General features: G+C 39.8%; 1 protein-coding gene across 1 annotated transcript in view; it reads left to right on the forward strand.

Annotated features, from left to right (window-relative positions):
* The first annotated feature begins 213 nt into the window (after positions 1-213).
* Positions 214-22,991, forward strand: part of LOC133134746 (transcription factor COE3-like) — a 132,023-nt gene continuing 109,245 nt past the window's right edge. The window contains exons 1-3 of the mRNA XM_061251099.1: positions 214-347; positions 17,002-17,158; positions 22,467-22,530. Of these exons, the coding sequence (XP_061107083.1) occupies positions 214-347; positions 17,002-17,158; positions 22,467-22,530 (355 nt within the window). The remainder of the gene's footprint in view (positions 348-17,001; positions 17,159-22,466; positions 22,531-22,991) is intronic.

A 22,991-nucleotide genomic window follows, 5' to 3' on the forward strand; every position in this document is an offset into this window, starting at 1 on the left:
GGTTTGGGATCTAAAATAAAGAGGAAAACCCAAAGGGATACAGAGCTCGTCTTTGGATAAGGACCGCTATTCGCCTTCCCTTGTTGCACTTTGGGGAAGGTTTTCCCCCCTTTTCGGCTGGTCTTGTTAATCCAGGTGGCCTTGTTTTTGTGAGTGAAGGAGGATTATTTAGTTTGAATCGGTGTTCAGGAAACGATCCCAAAGGTTTTTCTCATGTTCTCCATCCAGGACAGCCTCCCACGGGGAGCTTTGACCATGAAAGAGGAGCCTCTTACGAGCGGCATGACACCGGTCCGCTCGTGGATGCAGAGCGCGGGGATTTTGGACGCGAACACGGCGGCACAAAGGTAAACACTGACTCCGTGCCCCCGGGATGCGCGAGGCAGAGTGTGGAAGTAAACGCCATGAGCTTTGGAAATAGTACACCGTGACAGTGATGGACACGGTTATGCGATAAGTGCACTGTTTAAAATGTTAATGTATGCATTCATGAAATTCAGGATTTTAAACAAAATACAAGCAACAAACATTATTTTACTTGAAAGAACGTAACAATTTATGATAGATATGCCGTTTGGTCCGAACTGTTCTGTGTCACAAAATAGTATCAATCACATTGTCACAAAACAGTAGGCTGTGAATCACAATTTGGAAATTAAGTATCACTTGCGCTTTGGATTTGTGTTATGAATATACTCTATCGTTGCTATAGGAAAATACACCATGCTCTTGGTAAAGAACCTTTGTGAATTGTTTGATAGTAAGCGGAGCGCGTGGATCAGTGATACGGTGTACAGTTCTCAGAATACCATCCCTTCACGTGACAGATGTCAGAAGGATTAACCGAACTTCAACTGAAAACATTGATTGAGCGAAAAGTTGGAATGTTCGAGTATCTGGTTGCATTTTGTTTTAGGAGGGATATCCCACCTGTGCTTACACGTATGGCGCAGATATACTGTGAAAATATTGATACCGAGTTGTAAGGCACCACATTCTCGAGAACCAGGGTACTCGGACGGCTAGTGGACCGACAAATCTCTAGCTATGAAAATGAAGTCAGCTTAGCCTGTCGCTATCTAGGAACATAATGATTAAACAACCCAAGCATGTCCCACAGCCCCACGAAAGAAGATAAATAAATATGGAAAGTAAACATATTATCGGCTGTTTCTATCAAACTTCTTACAACTTCTCGAGTTTCCGTCGTCCTTTATTGCCAAAAACTTGGTAGACTTGTGTCAATTTTGTGTTTTCCTGCTTATAGAAGTGGTTGGACGTTGTCTCATCGCTCACTTTGGTTAAAAAAAATATTTTCATGGCAGACGCAAATTTTATATTAAATGCCATATGTATATTTTACTTTAGTTTAGTTATTTGGCCGAGGCATTCACAAGCTGTATACAGCCTTCACGGGAATCGGAACGAGATTTGTTATACCTTATTGATAACATCTGTGAATGTAGCAACGGTTATTCCTATCTAAATGAAGCAATATAAAACCGTTTTTAAATGTATTTCCTTCTGATAAGCTGCTTAAACGCATTAAAGGCCCAGAGTAACCTGGTTATCATTACAAAGTGTTGCAATATCGAGGATAGCTGTAGTGTAACCTACTTTTAAAATATTAAATGCCGATTAGTGACCTACTGCAACAAACGGTAGCCTATACAAATACTGTAGGTTTTTAGTAAATATTATAAAGCCATGATCCATTTTCCTAAATCAGTTCGTGCCAAACTTATAGGTCCATAAAAATGAAACTGAGATATGATTGTTGATATCTCAACTCGTAATAACTAATAACTAATAACTAACTAATAACTAATTTACTCATTTAAAGATAAAGCGACTGCGCAGTCGTACTTTAATATTATACTTCCAATGTTGTAATAATAATAATAATAATAATAATAATAATAATAATAATAATAATAACAATAATAACAATAATAATAACAATAATAATCGTAATGCCAAGCTACAATTAGGTTGGCCAAATAACTTGAAACATGCTCTCTAAAGTTACATAATGCCTCACTTTTACTTTAAGTCCTAAAAGTATTTTTAAAGGTGCTTATTGTGAGTTATGCATGTTCTAATTTAATAAACAGGCTATTAACAATATTAGTACCGAATCACTCATGAACAGCTCATATTTTAGAAAGCATACTGTGGGGGGGGAATGACATCAATACATTGTTTGTCAAAAAGTGTCGGTGATGTCCAAGTGGTTTTCGGTTTGTTGTTAAGCAAAAAGGCTTTGATTTGAGTTGATTTGAAGCAAAATCATAGGGAGTCGCGGATGCACAAGAATACAATTGATATTTTTATTTTTATTTTTTGTGTGTTTATATATGTATGCGTGTGGTTGGCCGTGTTGAAGGAGCCACTCGCACAGATTTCGCGTAAAGAGTAGCCTACGTATTTAAGAGGGAGAACTTTTTCTCTGTCGGTTGTCAGGTCTTTTCAAGTTGATCAAAGAGCCCTTATCCGTTTAGCCCAGGGTTCAAATCTGAAAGTAGGGGTCAACTGACTCACTCTGTCAGGCGCGCTGCTTGCAGTGGCCACACAACCTGCCTGTGAGAATAATGCAAAGGAGCCGTCTCTCCTCCACGAGCGCTCCCCACGCAGCGCTGAGGGGGGTCACCAAATTGAATTACTCGTTTATATTGCCTCATTTACTCCATTGGTTTTGCGTTGATCCCTTTGAGGAGAATTGGACACGATGCTTGTCTTGTGTCGCTGATTAAGGAAGTGCTCGGAACAAAGTAGCATGCTTAAATAGTTTAGTTGGAGCAATTGGCCCAGCCTGCACAAAACATTAATAAAAGACATTGCCCTGACTGTACCATCTGCTTGGCGCGAGGCTGTTCTTCAGGCTATTTGCATTGAAGATCTATGTATTTATAAATATATGGATACCGCAACAATTTTGCGAAGGCGTCCCTGTTTCGCGGCTTAGCAACTGTGGCAAAGTTGTGAACTTTCTTGCGCAGCTCATTGCAATTCCATTACCATTGCATTGAAATTGTAATGTCATCCTTATTATTAGAATGATTTTAGAATTGGGGTTATAGGCATAGGAGCGCCAACGACGGGATTTTGTGTGCACAGATAAGCAGTAGGCTGTGCAATCAAGGAACAAACCATACAATATAACAGCAATCCAAATATATGCCATAAATTGACCTTTTGATATTTACTTAGATCAAAATCAAATGCTGCTTTAAGATTTATACACACAGACATATTTATACTACATTTTAAGAAATCATTATAATTAGTACTTATTTAGAAGATACCCTCATGTAGTATTTGAATATAATCCATAGATATCTATGCATGTGTGCACTTGCCACAAAAAGTGTTATTATGGGAACTACATAAGTGGTCAGTCAATATCTGTTCTATGTAAGTTATTAAAAAGTTCAAAATCAATTTTCTAATGAAAATGTTTTTTAAAATACAAATCAAGTGAAGTATTAATTAAATTAATGGAATCATAAAATACCAAAATATCAAAAATGAAAATATCAACATTGTTCAACATAGAATATTGTGTTCAGCAAATTTACTGAAATCTGACATGACCATATCAAAAATGTTTTGCTTGTCAATGGTTCATAGCTCGGGAGTTTTTCCATTTGATCACAATATATAACTTTAGACTCTCCAAATATTAATATCGTTCCCTGGTTATGGGTATGCACTTTGTTGTACGTCGCTCTGGATAAGAGCGTCTGCCAAATGCCATTAATGTAAAAAAATGTAATGGTTCATATACTGCTTTACTAGCAATCTGGTATATCTCTGGTATATCTCGTGGCACTCTCAAAATCTGCCTAAACAGCGAAATGGCCTAATTTCATTGCATTTCTGTTCAACAATTGACAGGGATAGTGTTAAAGCCTTTTGTCTGTGCAGACAGAAGCTGTTGAGACAACTGTGTACACATCACATCGCTTTGATCAAGAAATGATTTTCATTGGTGGAGGGTACCAAGTCAGCGTAATTTACATTAAAAGTGTCTGAATTTAATAGATACATACAACCGGCATATAGGTGTAAGTCTAAAAATGGCAGTGCAATATGAAGTTAAAATAATTATCCATTAATATTATTAACATTTATTAATGCCATTAAACTACTTGTCTGTGCAGGTTATTAACATTACTTATTTGTTTTCAGGTCTTTGTTTGGTTCACATAACAATACTCAAGTTTGATTCGCATAACAATACTCAAGAATGCTCCCTGCATAGATCGATTAATGCTGCAACTCTTTGTCAAGTTTTCCGCCCTTTTCCATATTGCCTGTATACAGTTGCATGATGCTAGTGAGGTGTGCTTTAAGTGAGCCACTCTCATGTAAATTAATGACAGATGTATTAATGTTAATTGGTGCGGCATTAATTTAGGCTGCGACTGACAACACATTTGAAACAGGAATAGAAGGAGAGATTTGACGGACAGAAATAATACACTTATAATATGACTAATTCAGTAATCACACAGATGGGTCCCCATATGAGCCGGCAAAAACCCCTTTCCTGAACTGCACACATCTACAGTCCTGAGTAGGTTAGTCTATAGTAGGTTAGTCTGGACTATATCACAGGCATGGAATTTGGGAAATGAACTGGCAAACACCACAGCTAATCAATAGATCCATGTCTAAAATTAGCCACCACTATAAAAAGTACAAATGCTTTTTTTTCTTTGGAAGAGGACAGTATTTTGGGAAATGTACATACGCCAGCCTTTAAAAGGCTTCCTAGAGTAGCCTCATGCTGTGGTCAGAGGTTTTGTAATTGCGGATTGAAATGCATAATAGGGTTTACTACAGTCATTTTAACATCACCCTAATCTAACTACCCTTACCAACATTATTGCACACTATGTATGCTGAAATATCATCACATATACAGTATATTTGAGCAGAGCTCTTCACAAAGGCCACAGTTGAATATTGAAGGTTAAATGAACCAAGGTTAAAGGAGTATCTGAGAGAATACATTTCAATATTTTTTTACTCATTTAAACTCTGACAGAGCTGAATTAACATTGCATTATGCTTTAAAAAATCCCCTTTCCTGTTTGAACCTGAAGCCACAATTCAGTCTTACTGCAATGTGGGTTTTATTCCTAAATGTTGGTATTTTGAATCTTAACCAGCATCATTTTTTGTCCTTCGCAAAGATGGTTCATTATCAGCAAACAAGAAAGGTACAATTTTTGTGAGAAATTTAAAATGAGGAAATCTTGCTTATTTTTTGTATCAATATTAAAGACATTGTACCTGTAAATCTGGGCAAAATTATCAGAAAGTGTCACTAGTTACCGCTACCAGTTTTTTTGGGTACGGAGGAACCAGGTGAGTCGTTTTAATTGAGACCCAAACAGAACATGCCAACAGGCCTGTTCCATGCCAACACATTTGTATGCTTCGCACAAAGGTTTTAAGCAGCAGTGAAATTCCAATCAATTACTCTCTACTTTCTGATTACCTGGTCTGAGGGCCTTTAGTGTATCGAGTGTCAGTTATGGACTTGCACACGTAGAACTCGGTAATAATAACTGACACAAAATAAAACTTCCTTGAGGTTTAATGTCATGAAAATAAACATACAGTTTGGATTCTGTTCAGTGTCCCAATTTACATTTGCTGTTATGATGGAATTCCTTATTTTATATTGGAGGAAACTGTCTTTTTCGACATATTCTGCCGAGTACTCTAACATTGTTATCAATAGTTAAAATATTACAAATATGATTTGCTTGTTAGCTGATAATCATGCTGCCCAATGTATGTTATCAGGGTGTAGTTTCAAAGTCACTAATAGAATGACACAAAAATGTATTTAATTACTTAATTATTTAATTTACACACAAAAATGTATTTAATCCCTAATAATGAATACATGAAATTCTCACTATTTCTTCTGAACCTCCTTGACTGCACGAGGCTGGGAGCAAGAGCTCGAACCTGGTCTTTGTGCAATTGTCACCTTGCATTTCTTAACCGGAATCTTCTGGAACAGACAGTTTCGGAGTAGGTCCGTGGGCTGGTTTGTGAGGCCACTGGCGGCTTTCTCCCCTGGTAGGACAGAAAATGTCATGCTATATGAAAGCAGTTGAACCCAGCTTGGCACAGAAGGTAGACCGTGACAGCCAGGATGATGTGGAAGACACAATATTGACTGTAATTGATGGCCTCTGTGTTTTTTTATTTTTAGTGTGTTCATGGTTGCGGTAGTGTTGAAAGTCACAGTTCTGCTCCCCCGTATGCGATGAGGAGCTGTCACACAACTCCCCTCTGTCGACAGTTTTATTAACACACCCTCCATAGCAACAGGTGCTGAGCTGGGTAAGAAAAAGAAAAGACACACACGTGCTGGGGGCGGTGTGCGCAGTTTGTGTTCGGTGTGCGCAGTTTTATGTTTTAGCTTGAAATTGCCTATCGTTGTAGAAACCACAAGTAATCTTGTGCCCGAACCACAGTGCAAAATCTGTTGTGGCCAAGAGACATTATAACAGAAACACTATGACAGTTGCAGCTATCGTGAAACAATTTGGTGCGTGAGTCCTTCAGTTTGGATTGTTTGATATGCAGCTGAAGCTGACCTGCACAGCTGGGCAACAGGTTGCCCCTCACCTTTGACCTTTACCATTCCCATGCAACAAATCATGAGTAACATATTATATTTTCCCTGTTCTGTCAGTGGGTCAACCATAATTAACTCCAGACTCACAGAGGAGTGAGGTATAGGAGTCAAATCCCTACAGCAGACGCAGAGACACGACTGTTTACAATATGAATAATAATAGTAATATTAATAATACTCATCATAATCAGCCCAACAATTATAATACTTTTGTATTACAAAAAAGTTATTCAATGATTATCATTAGAAGTGGAAAAAAACCCTTAAATAATACACAATTTCTACATAGGAGCAAGAGTCAATAGGTTCAAATTGGTAGTAGGAGTTTAAATTAGAATGCCACATAAAAAAACGTAGCATGCATAAAACAGAGCATTGTACTGACATACATTTTTTCAAATAGTGTTAAAAAAACATTACCTGGATATGCATTCGCCCCATCTCTGTTCAATGCACTACATTCAAGCACCTGGCACCCAAAGTGCCTCAGCTGAAGGCAATGAGTGTGGTCTCTTGTGTCATTTAGGTAACGTAGCGTGGGACTCTCAGGGTAGGAAGCGTCTGTCTGTATTCGCAGTAAAGTGCATCACTCCCTTTTTCACTCTCAGAGATTCTCGCTTCAGCCTCCAAGAACCCTTAATCCTTGCGTTTTGGGTGTCACGGGCCTAGCAAGATGCCAAGCCTGATGTTTTTTCTGCATTCTCTATATGTGTCTGGAATAAGTTGGTGGAATTTGACACACTTATCATTTGCACATTTACCACAATGATTTAGTGTGTCCGCACAGTGTTCTGAAATAGTTACTTTTGTAGTTCATATGTTGAAAAGCAAACATTAATAATGACTCATAAACACACATGTGCACATGTATTCCCATATAATTGCATACATGCACTCACACACACACTCACATGCACACACGCACGCACACATACACACAATCAAAATGTCTCAACTCAACACGTCTCTTGCCTAAATAAGTTTGTTCTTTCTGTGGAAAATCTCTGGAAAATCTGAGATTCTTAGTAATAATCAGTATACTTGCAAGGCGGCTGGAAATTAAACCCATGGTTAAGTGTTTTAATACCTGCATACTAACACTCAGGTGACCCTTGCAATGAAATGGCCTTCCGAAAGAAGGGTTTTGCCACAGCTGCCGGAAGTTTCTAAACGATTAGCCTGCATTCTCAGGCCTGCTGCTCTTTATGTCCCCATTAGGGGGGTACAGGTGATGGTTTCAGCTGTGGGCCGCTAACAGTGCGCAAAAATGTTTGCAAGGTACACAAGTGAGCAGGGCAGTGTTTTGACCTTCATCTTCAAAAAGGAAACATGTCAGGAAATTAACAAGCTAAATCTTAGGGTAGTTTGTTTTCACATGTTTTCCTGTTGGCCACTACACATACAGTAATTCCAGCGCTTTGACATTTGCTTGCTCTATGTGTAGAAGCAGAAACTAATTGCAATGACTTGAAAAAGTAACTGCTGATATATAAGATATGACAATTGGTATTTTAGTATTTAGAATTTTTTTTACTAAAATCTAGACTATACCTTTTTCATTGCACCATGCCTTTACCTTCTGCACAGGGATTTTGTCTTCATAAATTTGCCTAATTATAGACAGGTAAATAAATAAATACAGCAAATCAGTTATTTAGAATCGAACATTTTACTCTCGAATTATGCCATATGTTCTGTGAAAATGGAAAATGTTACTGAGTGGGAGAACAATAGCTCTTTCTGGTGTGAGAGCATCGCAATACAGATTCAGCTGGCTGATTTTTTAATTTCTGCATCTTAATCGTTGTAACGTTCACCTGTAATTTGCTCAGCAAGCACCAGGAAATAATATCACGTTGCTAAAAATGGTTTACTTGTCTTGCTGCAATTATGAACAAATTAGACATTAGCTGGGAGCATTTAGCTACGATTCTTAATAACCTTTTGTGATTAAAGAGTCGGTGTATTATATTTTCCACAAGCTGAAAAGCTGGTAGACACCATTGCTTTAAGTTCCGCTGTGTATGCGTATGTGTGTGTGTTTGTATGGGAATACATGTGTGCTTGCACGTGTGTTTATGCGTGCAGGCCTGCAAATGCATTCATGTGCAGTGCTGGTATGCTATACACATGTCTGCGTTTATGTGTGCGTATCAAATGTGTGTGCACGTGTGTGTGCTTGTGTTTGTGTGTGCCTGTGAGTTGGTGTGTGTGTGCATATGTGTATCTGTGTACTGGAATGTATGTGCATGAGCTGGCGTTGCATTGTTTTTTATTGTGATGGTGAATTTGAAAGGGAAAAACAGATAACAGCTAACAACTAAAAGGCTGCAGTTTGAATTTACAACATCAGGGTGTTCATTTTTTTAATACTGAATACAGTCAAAATCAATTCTGTCTGGGTAGAACACATTTTCTCCTTAACACTAAGTGAAAAGATTTAAACAGATCTAACAGTTTTCCATTTATTTGTCAATATCAGCTCTTGTCAGACAAACTGCATTTTGTAAGTGTGTGAAAGCATAACCCTTGCTTAAATTTTTTTCTAAGTAGTCACTGTGATCATCCTTGTGAAAATGGTTCAGAGGCCCTGCTTATGACTACTCTGAAATTAGTAAAAGTGCTTTAGGGTTACTGTTGGATAATGAAATGTGTGCAAATGTCCCAAAATGGTTGCAATGTTTGTTTTGTAAATATCCATCCAGTCTTCAGCATCCTGCTTTCTGAAGCCGCTCTCTGCTTTTCTTTGTGACTCTTTCTCACTGACAGAATTGAATTTGATTTGCCCACACAGAGAAGAAAGATGTAATGAAGGTAGAGAGAGAGAGAAAGAAAGAGACACATACACATAGGCATACGTGCGTGTGTGTGTGTGCCTGTGTGTGTGTGTGCATGTGTGTGCATGTGTGTGTGCCTGTGTGTGTGTTTCTGTTTATGCTATATCAGCTCAGATATAGTGCAATTTACTCTGATCGTGTATATTAGATATGTGTTGTGCTCATACAATCTGTTCGATTTAGTTGCCAATACTGACCATTTTATTGTGTATAATATAATAGAAACTGAATACTGAATGTTCATACTGTTTGTATCTGAGAGTGTGTATATGTGCAAGTGTGCATGTTTTTATGTCTGTGAGAGTATGTGCAAGCATGTGGTGGGTGGTTTGCATACATGGATATTTGTGTGTGTGTATGAGAGAGAGCATATTTGGAAGTGTGTGTGTATGTGTACCTGCATGCCACTACATGTATACTGTATGTCTGTTTGTCAGCATAAGAACATTATCTGCTGCTATTTTCATACAAACATATAGCTGTGCTGGATAACAGAAATCAGATTGATATCGATTTTGATTAGAAGGCTGTCACGTTCGTTCTGCATGGGACTCTCATTAACAGTGTTGCGTTAATCTCTTGAAATCAGTAGAAGGCAGAGCTCCATCATCCTCTGAGCTAGCTGGCTCTCCGTGCTTATAGTTCACAGTTGTTAAGTGGTTCACAGATAAAAAAAATAATTGACTGTTTGCTACTGGCACTAATGTGAGCTGTGAAGTAGCCAGCTTGAATTTTAAAAGACGTTACAGAATGGGGAGAGTGGACAAATTAGGACTCTGTTTTCAGTAATGGCAGCAAGTACATTCTTCCTGGTATCTCATTCCAATATCCGTGATACACGTCAGCAAACAGTAGAATACAGCACACCTATCGATTGAACACGAGTAATCAAAAAGTCAATAGACTTTAGTGTGAGAGAGCACTCTATGTTCCATTATTTATTTGCATAGTGTGTGCCTAAATCCAGGGCATCTTTAATACAGGGTACACCGTATTTCCACACTGAATTCAATTATACCGATAGATGAAATAAATAAATAAAATAATAAATAATACTACTGTATGAAGTACTCATTGAGCTTAATAATCAATCAAGCTTGAATAACAATCAAGCTTGCAATGGCAGGAACCCTCTCAGGATTCAAACCCATACAGATTGACACAGCGCTAAGCCTTAATGCCTCTCATACAAGGATATGATCAGCTTGTTTTATCAGAGAAAGTCTGTCTGGCTTTGTCCTGAAGATTAGAGAACATTCTGTAAACACCCTGCTGAAAATAACAGCTCAAGCTAGGTTTTGAAACAGCTGGCAGCTGATTGACCAGTTCAGACCAGCTCCATACTCAGCATGGTTTGACCAGCTCAAGCAATGTTTTGGAACACCTGGTAGCTGGTAATGGACTGGTAGCTGGTATGGACTGTCAGCTGAGCCCAGGGAATTTAATTTCCTTTTTTCTTCCTGTCATGGGCCTCTCTGCATGCTGTAACAGCAATTTTTAATGACCCTACATTTAGTTTGATAAACAGTTAAATGAAGACAGATGCTGTAGCACTGATCTGGTACACTGGTGCACATGTTATTGTAATGTATACAGCTTGGGAATTTGTATGCTAATTGTGACCCTGAGTCTGGCTGGTCAAGCTGTCTATCATCCACCAGGGGCTAGTGGCCCCACCTCTCTATCCTCTGTTATTCCTGATTGCAGTCTGGAGAATAAGCTCAAATAATTGGAGGACCCTGGTGTAACATTCAGCTATGCTCAATTTTCAAGCTGGGCAAGATGATTATATCTGGTCTCGCTGAGCATGAGTTGGTCAAACAGTTAGTGCTGGTAGCTTGCCTGGGCTGGTATCTGGCCAATCACTTACCAGCTGTTTCAAAACATAGCTTATCGAACCATGTCAAGCTGGGTGCTGGTCTGGACCGGTCAACCAGCTAAACCATGTAGAGCTGGTAGCTGGTCTGAACTGGTCAACCTGGTACCAACTGTTTCAAAACCTAGCTTGAGCTGTTTGTTTCAGCTGGGGAGACTTTAATTAAATGGCTGTGGTATCATTGCACTTTGCTTCAAAATGCAGTTGATGGCTGATATTTCTACAATGTTGGGCACCATTGCACAACAATCGCCAAAAGAATGTGAGAGGTTTATATACTGGTCATTTAGCCATAGTTGAGGGTTTGGTTCCAGGTGGATAATAACTTCTGTAATATATCCAGCTGTCTGCAGATAAATACAAAAAAACCTAGATAGGGTGCTTATATAACTACACATAATGTAATGGGAAAAAAACAACAAATAAAAATCAATACAATGTTTCATTTTAAACTGACATCATTTCAGGTTTCTGTGATTTCATGTGATTGCCCTGAATGTGTTTAGTTGACGCATATTTTTGGTATTGCTGTATAATAGGCCTTGAACAAATCTGTTTCTTACAGTGTTAGGTTGTTGGTAAGGACCTGTTCTCTTCAAAGATGTGTTTGGGTTATGGGCACATTTTGAGAACATTTGTGGTTTACTCTGGCAGGCTGACCGACAGTCACAGCTCAACTGGATGTAGAGAATGAGGTAATGGAGGGCGATAGCATTACTCTATTGGCCGGTTTCTCTGATTGGCAGACAGTGTAAGTGAACATCTGTTTGAATTCTGAGAAAAGGAGGTCAAAACTCAGCCGCGCCGATAAAGATGGATGGCTGGATGTATAGCACCTCAGATAAATAACTTGCAAATTCCACGGTTAAAGAAATTGCTGTTGCATAAAAGCACTGTTAGGTATGGTTTTGATTTATGCTGAAGACTGCCAGAATCAGTGATCCTGAATCAGTTTTTTTTTACATAATGTATACTGTGGATAGATCCATGGCTAGGAAAACTGATACTGCATAAACATTGTGTGTAAATTCACCTACTGTTGTACTTCATTGGTAAATATGCAGTTTAAAAATGTAGTTTATATTTTAAGAGCTTGTTAGTGCAATTAAATGCAAGTAAATGCAATACCTGTACTCTGCAAGGGCAGATTCAATCTACGAAATGTGTTGTTATACCAAATAATACATTAAGTAACAATCAATTTCAGGGATATTCAGTATTTCATTCAATCTAATATATCATTTTCCAATCATTTTCCAATATTTGGAGTGTAGACGCAACTTGACAGAATTCAAAATTTAAACAGAGATGTGTTTGGTTTCCCCAAATATTGAAAAACACATATTGTGATGGTAAAAGAGAGGGACAGACAGCGAGAAAGAGACAGAAAAAGAGAGAGAAAGAGAAAACATGTCTTTGAAAAAACAAAGACAAAGAGAAAAACAATTTTGGCATGAGATGGTCAGAAGGGGGGAAAGGGCAATAAGTCTAAAAGGCCTTTGGAGTTACCATGAGGCTATGCTCTCCAATTGGACTGCCTCTGGTTCTCCTCTCCTGTGGCACATCGCAAGTCGTTAAGTAAAAACAGGAAGCTAGGTCTGTGCTCCCGGTTTCAACTCATTAGCTGTTATTACACACCTAATAAGAGGTAACCAAACATGCAGGAGAGCCTGCACCCTGCCTGGGAAAATGTATGCAGAAGTAATTGTATCTCTCTGAATAAATTACCCTCTCCCCCCACATACACATACAGTATGTGCATATTTTATATTCCCTCTTGCTCGTTTGCTTGTACAATTAACGTAAAAAAAATAAATAAAATGAAATAGGTCCCTTCTGTGCAAGTGCTCCCCCTGCTCTTGTTTTGAGAGTGAATCCTCGCGAAATCTGTAAAAAATGGCGACGAATGTTTCCTTATTGACGTTTCCCCCAGCGCAATGATTTTATGGGGTCAGCCCTGTGCAAAACTGCTCTCGTTTCATGTATAAGCTCAAGGTTTTCGACTTTGTCAGGGGACAAACAAGACTGGCTGTGAGCTGGAAAGGAGAAATGGAAGGCTAGTCCCGGTGAAAGCGAGAGACAGAGAGAGTGACAGAGAACGAGTCCATATGTGCATGTGTGTGCGTGTGTGTGAACGGGTGGCTAGATTTACGCTTGTTTATTTGATTAACATGGTGGCAGAGGGCCAGGCAGTAGATGATTTTTAAGCATCGCATTTGTATAAACAAGGTGACGGTGTTTGGCTCATTAATCGCGTGCGGCCATCCATTCTTTGGGTACGAGTGGGGCTGTAACCGTTAAACACTTCCCAGTCAGCCCCTGTTCTGTCTCCTGATTAATGCGTGGTTGACAAGGCTGTATGTTTCCACTGGCCACTCTTGCAGGGGAGGGTGCTACTTCCAGCTCTCTGCATTGTTGACCAGGAAGCGGTTCATGGGGTCAGAGGTCAGGGGTTATGGAGTTATGTTTTGCACGCTTTACTGCCTGGATTTATTTGCAATAGAGTATGCGATAACCATGGTTGTGCACCTAGCATGACTGGTCCTTGATTTTTGATTCCGATATCCCTAATTTGGATTTGAGAATTTTTGCATTTGAACATAATGCAATTTTTGGGGGAAATTAGAAAATTTGCAAAGTATATTTTCTATTTCTTCTGGTTTAATGGGCTGAGCTCCATGAAAAGGAAAATGTCTGCATTAGCTTTTATTTGGAACTACAGTGGAAACATAATTATAGCGGAGCATAATAATAATATTAATTATGAAATACATTGAAAGCACAGCGTCTGGTTTCGCAGCTTATTTTTCCCACTGTATGTTCATCAGCCGAGAAACTTAGTTTCAGGAGTAGCAAAGGAATATCTACCACCCTGGACCCCGTGGATTTAGGCCTTAAGGCCCAGACTGGAGAGGGTGGAGGGGTCGTATTCCTTACACACAGCTTCCTGCATCAACCTATTCCGCAGCAATAAATTACAACCCCTGATGCTTTGCAAACTAAATGGTAAACATTGCCGTAATCTGCTTAATTTTACCTCTGGAAATTACAAAATAAGCAATGTTCCCAATTGAGGCCATATTGGGTCCTGGAGAACTGATTTATATTAAGAAAGTTCTGGGTCAGACATGGTGTTTCTTTAGAATTTGGCCATAAAGAATATGTCAAATGTCGTGTACCGGCGAGCTGGCAGGGAGCAGCTCTTTTATTCGTTTGTTGTTCAGCCGTCTGTTTGCCGCTGATTTACAGACACCAGCCCGCATATAAAACACAGAAACATCGATACTCTTTTTATTATATTGAGTGCCGGCGTTCCGCTGGCTGGCTCACATGGCGCTCAAATGGGTGCTGCAGCAATTAGCATAATTAAAATAATAACGCTAACAAGCTTTCCGTGTTGGTGGTTTTACGCCAGTAGAAAGAAAAAAAAGATCTTAATGCTCACCGTCTGGCTTCAGCGCATTCGTTTCTGCGTATCACTTACTGTCTCGCTGCGTTACAAACGTTCTCACGGATCCCCAGAATTGTGCTAATGGTGAGGGGAGATAAGAAAAAAAAAGCCTTTTTGGAGCGGTAGAACGTGAAATGATAAAATATTGAGTTTATGTTTCAAGAGGAGTTTGTCACAAGTGCACAGTGGGGGAAAAATTGCTGTCTCGGAGAGCAGTGTTTACTTTAATGATAACAAAAGATACTAAAACACTGTAATGTCCCTGGCACATGTTGCAGGATTCATGGTTTTGTGACTTAGTAGAACCAATGTTTTTGTTGTTGGCTACTTAGCCCCTTTTTTTTTCATATCAACAAAAACAAAATAAGTATTTCATACGTTGGACAGTTAAAAACAAAGTGCAGAAGCCTATTCTATTTTCTAAACTCAAAAGGAGTCTATATTCCTTCCAGTTTCTGTGATATCTCTCCCACACACAAGCACACGCACACATTATTCCCTGTAAAATCACAGACTATAATGAATGCATTAATTTTAATTTTTTTGCTTCTTCTCCACGAGTTCTCATCACCCGCTGTGAATTCCTAACCTTCCTGCTTAAATTTGCTTTTTTCTCTTTCCGACTACTTCAAGCTTTCAACAGAATGGGTTACAAATGAGGTATTAAGCATTGGTGATAGGGGTTGAGAAAGGTCAGGGGCTTTATTAATCACATGTAATGGGAATACTTTCACAAACATAGACAGAAATCAGGCATGTTTCCAAAAAGCAAACCTTTCTTTTGTGAGGGAAGGGAAATCCTTAAACTCTTAAGGAATAATATTTTTTATAATATTTATTTTTATTGCACTTATTATCTGCTTTGGGAAATTGTGACAGAGTAAATGAAAGAATGTAGAACAAATCTGTTTTTACAGATGAACTGGACTTGTGGTAGATGTGGTAATAGACTATAGCTGTTCACATTGATTTGACTTCCTTTGCCTGCAAGCGTTTTGTGGGGGTGATTTGATTAGGCTGTCTGCACTTGATGTAAGAGATTCACCCTCTTGCAACCTTTGAGTACACAACCGTTGTAATACAGCTTCTCCTAATCTTCATTATCTAATCCTTTCTTTTAAATTGCAGTCACTTTTGAAAACATGAAACAGTGGATTATATTGTCTCACACCTGAGAAACTCCTTTGGCTCCCTAGTGAGGGAAAATCAGGCAGCCTGTAGCCTAGCGGCTAAGGCACATGACCAGGACCCGGACGGTTGGGGGTTCAAGCTCTGATAAAATCCGCACAGCTGTGGTACTGCAAGGCCCTTAACCCCACATCGCTCCAGGGGGGATTGTTCCTTGCTTAGTCTAATGTAAGTTGCTTTGGATAAAAGCTTCAGCTAAATAACTGAAAGTAAAGAAAGTAAAATCATGTTTCTTTACAAGCGGAAAGTGGTTCACAGATATAGCTGTCTGTGTTTACTTTTAAAGGGGCACAAGCCACAAACGGGCTTATGGAGCCTGGCTATGCAGAAAAAGGCGGTAAAGCGGACAGCCACTTCATCAGGTGAAGTTTAGTTGATGGTCTGGGAGGGTCAGGCTGGCAGCAGCTTGATGCCAGGCAGTCCCTTCCATACCACCCTGTGGCTCGCCTCTGAATCCAGGGCGTTAGAGGCTTGTCCTGTGGCTCCTGCAGAACTGCTTTGATTGACAGTTGAAGGGAACAGCAGCACACTGTGGGAAAGGGTGGAGTGGGGGTGTGTTGTAGAAGGCACCGGGTCCCAGCCAAGGAGGCAGACAGGCCTTCTGGGGCCTGTGCCTTGCCAAAAGTTGTGCATTGTTACCGAGGAGACAGAGTAGCAAAGCAGAAAAGAATGGAAGCACAAACAATGAATGTAAAGAATGGGGCCAAATCTCACTGTATTTTTCTCTCTCTGTCGCTCTCTCTATGTCTCTCTTTCCCTATCTTCCCTCTCTGTCCTCCCCTTCTTCTCCCGTACTCTTTCCTCCCTCACGTTTTCCTTGTTTTCTGCTTCAACTTCCATCTCAACCTCTTTCTCTTTCTTCCCATCCTTCCACCTCTCTCCCCATTGCTCCCCCCATCTCCATCCCCACTTTTCTCTCCTTCCACCACCTCCTTCTTCCCTCCGTCCCTTCTTTCTCTCTTTTCCCCCCGTTCTTCCGCAGTGGCGTGGGCCTGGCGCGGGCTCACTACGAGAAGCAGCCACCGTCCAACCTGCGCAAGTCCAACTTCTTCCACTTTGTGCTGGCGCTCTATGACCGGCAGGGCCAGCCCGTGGAGATCGAGAGGACCTCCTACGTGGACTTTGTGGAGAAGGACAAAGTAAGCCTTGCTGTCGCACATGGGGGGAGCGGGAAGGGAGATGGCAAAGCCAAAATCGAACAGAGGGAAAAGGGGGGAGGAGGTGTGGACCGGGGGAGGCAGTGGGCAGGGAGGGGGTTTGGAAAGGGGCCGGATGTCAGAGCTCTGGTACCACTCCACCCCCCCTGTTCCCTCAGGCCCTGTTCTTTTCGTCGACCTCCACGGGCGAATCGTTCCCTCTCTCCTGGAACCCGTTCCTTTTCCAGGTCGAACGGAGCGGAGCTGAACCCGAGGGAGAAAAGATGCTAACAGCCCGGGAACCGCCACAGGGACACAAGGCCTCTTAGCACTATGCCATCCTCACATCTTCCACGCGGTTTCAATTTTAGCCGTTTAGCGGACACTCTTAGCCCGGGCGCAGCTAACAGCTTTTTAAAACATACAATCTGTTTATACGGCTGGATTTTTTCTGAGGCAATTCAGTTTAATTACATTGCTCAAGGTTGTAATGGCAGTGCCTGACCTGGGAATCAAACCTGAAACATCGCAGGTCTCAAACCCAGTTCCGAAAACATTATGCTACGCTACCTGCCATTCACTTCTGTGTACATATATACCTAAAATGTTATTGTTACAAGGCAACTAAATCACCTTGCCTTACAACTTATTCAAACAGATGACCAACATTTCCAGTCCAGGGCTCTAATGGCTGCAAGAAACATTAATATCACCATTTTTTCACACCGTGAAAATCTTAAAATTGTCTAGTTTGTGCAAAGTACTGCACATTTCTGCATTTGCCATTGCACTCTGGTACCTTTACGTCTCATCTTTCTCAACGATTAACTCGATATTGACAAAATGAATAAATGAAAATCGATTTTAATCTGCCAGATGTTCCATCAAAGAATATCTTATTCAACTGCATGACGTATTGCTGCAAATCACATTTCATTAAATAAATTAGAGCCTTGTACATATAATCAATGAATCCCCTTCTTATATATATATATATTAATTTTGATGATTACATTTACCTTAGCAGTTAATTTCACCTGAACAGTTAATCACGAGTCCTTTTCAAATGTGTAGAATGCAATAAGGACATGTTCACACACTAAAGAAAATTGGCATTTTATGAAGTACGGGAATTTCAGTTAGTCAGTGCTTGAGCAATTCCCCATACATACACATTGAATTTCATTTGAAATATAGACTAAAGTCAGTTATTCATTTGTAAGACACCTCAGTTCATTTTAAAAGTTCAAGTCAGTTCATATACTGTACTTGAGAGGTTATTCAGTATTGAATCAGACACACACAGAGATGTTATTCATTTGGGCCTCATCTGTTATATTGCACTGTTACCCTACACCTCAATGTTTATGCTGTCTTTTGTTCAGCTTGTTAGACACACTTCTTTCATTCAACCCAAGGGGGCAGTATAGACCCCGATGCTGTTGCTTCTTGAAAGTAAAAGAAGCAACAACTTGTACTTCAACTTGACCCTTAACCTGATCCTTCAAATCCAGCTATTTCATTTACAGAGGACGTTTGAATAGTGTTTCTTGGTGGACCATGTTGCCAATGTTCTTTGTCAGCCAGTGCAAAAAGGTCAGTCAGAAAGCTATTCATAACTAATCTTAACTTTTCCTTCATCTCCAATGACCCCATAGCTTAAACATTTAACAGTACTGCGAAACAAAAACAAACAAAAATAAAAAACATTCCGGATCCTATTGATTCTCCTTCAAATTTAACATGGAGGAATCTTAACCATGCTACGCATTGCCAGCCTGTTGTACATTTTTAAAGGCTTTTCATGTTGGGGATGATCTTCTTCTATTTGTACAATTAATTACATTATCCATGCACCAACCTGGCATGTGTTAACAATATAAAGAGGTCAGGAGGAGAGGAGCTGACCTATATTGGGAATTGAATGCAGGTTTCTCAAAACTGAAACAGACACCGCCCCTACCATGTGGGTTGAGGGTTTGGCCCCTCCAGTCAAATCTTTGATTGCCACAAAATTATCATTTGCAGTAGTTTAACCATTATTTATTTAGTTAAGAAAAGATTCTCCTGAAACTCGGAGTACAGTACGTATGGTGTCGGTCGAGTATAATCTTGAACAGGAAGGTTGTTTTTTCCAGCAGTCTGCCAATTGCAACACTTGAAAACGTGCTTTTGAACGTTCACAGCTAATTGACCCAGTTTTACATGTTGCAATTGCAGGCTGCTTTGGAACATCTGCACCATTTGTCCCTAATTTTCCATGCTGTCTTGCAGAAACTTCCAGAATATAAATCTTTCAAGCCCAAAACTTGTCCAGATGCATTTTCAAAATTTTGTTCCTTTATGTATGTTCTTTGTGCCATTTTAAACACCACTCTCACAAATGCTTGTATAACTTTGTGGGCAAGCTTGTGATGAATAACTATCTTGTGAAATCTTACCATGACAGTGATTGGTAAAAGACATTTCTTTCCGAAGCATCAATCATCAATCATATTTATTATATGTATTATATTTTATGTATCCTGTAACTAAAGGGGTGACCTGCCACCAAGTACTATAGCAGATGAATAAAATATTAGCTTATTCAATTAATATTATCCAAGAAATTCTTTTGATGAGCAAAAGTAGTGAATTCATTATTTCAATTAATTCGCTAATAGAAGATCACCATCCTGGACAAGAGGAATTTAAAGTCCCAAATTCACATAAGCAAAAAATGGAAGAGCTGGTGTGAGAGACATTTTGCTTCAGTCACAGAAAAAAACTTAGGTTTTCCATACGTACACCATTGTTCATTATGAAAAGTATATGTATGTCATAAATTACTATAATATAATATATAATTACATTGCCTCATCTGTCATTCTGCACAGGAGATACAAACACAAAAGTGTTTTCCTTTTGTCTCAGACCTGCACAACACTAGCATAATCAGTCTACTTTACCAATTTTACAATGTGGAAATCAAACAGTTCAGCATTTGTCACCAATCTGCAGCATGTGTGTATACCTATACATTTTGAAAAATTATTATTATTATTTTTTAACTCTGCGGTTAAAACTGACTTCCCACATTGACCACATAACATTATAGGAAACACGGGGTGGGGGGGTGGCTCAGACCAAAATAATATCTCTCACTGTTGACAACTTGTACGCTCTGGGCACCTGGCATGCCATTGGGAGGAACAAACGTGAACTCACTTAAGATGAGGCAGCCATTTTGTCTTGTGGTTGTCGACTCCTGTTCAGCTAATGACATAAACCAGTGCCCAGTTTGCTCTGGGGACATGTGAGCCATGCGTGTTTGCCCTTGTGGCATTTCTGAGCAATTCCAATCAAACTCAATAAATATAACTAGTTTTCAACTGGTTTCATTGTCCGGTGCTCAAAAGCATAACAAAGCGAGCAGTTTTGAGAAATCCTGAGATGTGTATAGAAATATAACATGTAATCAATTTATGCCGCCCTTAGTTGCCATGAAGACTGAAATAGGTACCAGGGCTGTTTTGGGAAAAGGGGTGCAGGGGGTAGGGTCAGCCCGCAGTTAGGTAGGACTCAGGCCAGCTGGCGCTGCCCAATTCTCCGCCTGTCCTGCTAGCTCACCTCCGTCTCCACTGCCTCAACCTCTGCACCCCCCGCCATTTTGTCTTGGGCCATCGCCAAAACTGAACGGCGGGCTGGGCACAAGCATGCAGAGAGAGAAAGAGAGGAGGAGGCAAGGGTGAAGGGGGGCTGGGAGCTGGGTCACGGTCCCAAATAACGAACCTCAGCGGCATCCTGCGACCAAGTTGGTACTAGACTCATTTGCTCATTCCAACGGAAACTTTCAGACATTCGTTCGCTGTGTGTCGGCCCATGTTTTCGGGCTAATGTGCGTTTTGCTTTTGTCACTTCCCTCTGAGAGAGAAAGAGAGAAAGATACAGATATTGAAATTCCAGGGTTTGCCTCACAGAGAAGCACAAGTGAGCTTTGCAGCCCCTGAGTGCACCAAAACAGTCTCACAAGTATAATTTGGTCGAAGTAACTGTCAGGGTTATCCTTTGGGCTTTTGGGGAAAATAAAGCGCATGATAATGTTTGGTGCATGATACAGGGCCTGAAATTTTGTTACAGGCTCTCAGGAAATACATTGATGGTTTTTCAAAAATGTGTCAGATTTGTTATTGATGTCTAATGATGTGGTGATATGTGGAGGCCAGGGACTGGTTGTGAAAAATTGGAGGAAAGCAGGTTTTAACTGTGCCTGCATCATCACTCACCTGAGATATGTATCCTCCAGAATATTAAATGGTTCCAGAAATAAATAAATAAATAAATAAATAGTGTTACTTATAGTTTAATTTTGGATGTAGTAATTAATTGGAATATTAATGTACGTTTAGTAAGTTAAATATAATATTATTTTATGTTATATTATTGTATTTAAATATTTTTTATATTAATGTAGATAAATAAAAAATCTGGGAACATTTAGTGAATACTTCTAATAGATCTGATTTATGACATTTATTTAATAATGAACTATTATGAACTATGAACATATTAATAACATTAAATCATTATGAAACACTATTATAAACAGCGATAATAGTTCATTTCTTTTTCCTCACAGGACAACCTTAGAGAATTTTTCCAGTGTAAGGCATCCAGTGTGTACAGACTGCATCACGATCACGATTTGAGTTATAACATATTTATGACATGCTTATATTACATTACATTACATTACAAGGCATGTAGCAGATGCTCTTATCCAGAGCAATGTACAACGAAGTGCAGATCAAACACAAGTTCAAGTGCGAAGAGGACCTGAGAGGACAGTACAGTTCCGAGTCCCATATATCACTTAGTTATATATATATCACTCAGTTCTCTTACTTATTACTCTTTCTTACTTATTATTACTGTTGCTGCATCTTTAACAAATGCGACTGGCTAGGATGAGAAGCAGCCACCCTCTGACATGGTTCTAGAGCTCCCTGTCTTTCCGAACTTCCTGTCGGGTTGTTGGGATGGGAATTCCCCATATCACTGGACGCGGCCTTCAGACCCCGAGAGTCCGACATCTGCCTGGATCACGGCCCAGGACACTGTCCGGGCTCCAAGTATGGCATTTGAAAGGGAGGATTTCAGGGTATGAGGCAAGACAAAGAGACATCTGCTGCCTTTTTGCAGCCTTCGAGGAGTGGCCCAATCACTGTTCTTAATGATTACGTCAAAATTTCACATGGGAGGGTGTGTGTGCACGTGTATGTGAAAGGCATAGATCAAACGTTTACCCTTTTTCTGTCTTCCTCTTTGACAGGAATACAATGGGGAGAAGACCAACAACGGCATCCACTACAGGTTACAGCTTCTTTATAGCAATGGTAAGGCTATGTGACCCACATATCCATATCTCCTCTAATGTCTGTGGTAATGGAGCGGTTCTCCCATATGAAAACAGCGAAGGCCCATAAAAGACAAACAGTTCCTAAAATAGGAGAAGTAACCATTTTTGCTTTCACATCAGAATTGGGAAACTCCAAAGCATGTGTCCCTTTAGCCCAGTGGGAAAAGCATTTTATTTTTCTGTATTTTTTTTTTTAACTCTGTGACCATGCCATAAACAAGTACAGACCAAACCAAACTGGATATGTCCCTTGAAAGACAATTCAAGGCCAAAACAGCTCAGCTAGAACAGTTGCTTCCTCTCATCCTGCATGCAGTGGCCTTAAAATACACTTAGAGTTCAGCAGCTTAACATGAGGTTAACATGCATGTCTATTAGCAGCATAAAATTAATGTTTTTTCGATGGGAAAAAATGTCTACTAGTTCTTGAAAATGAAC

The sequence above is a fragment of the Conger conger genome, chromosome 8 (assembly GCF_963514075.1).
Source record: "Conger conger chromosome 8, fConCon1.1, whole genome shotgun sequence".
NCBI classification, from domain to species: domain Eukaryota; kingdom Metazoa; phylum Chordata; class Actinopteri; order Anguilliformes; family Congridae; genus Conger; species Conger conger.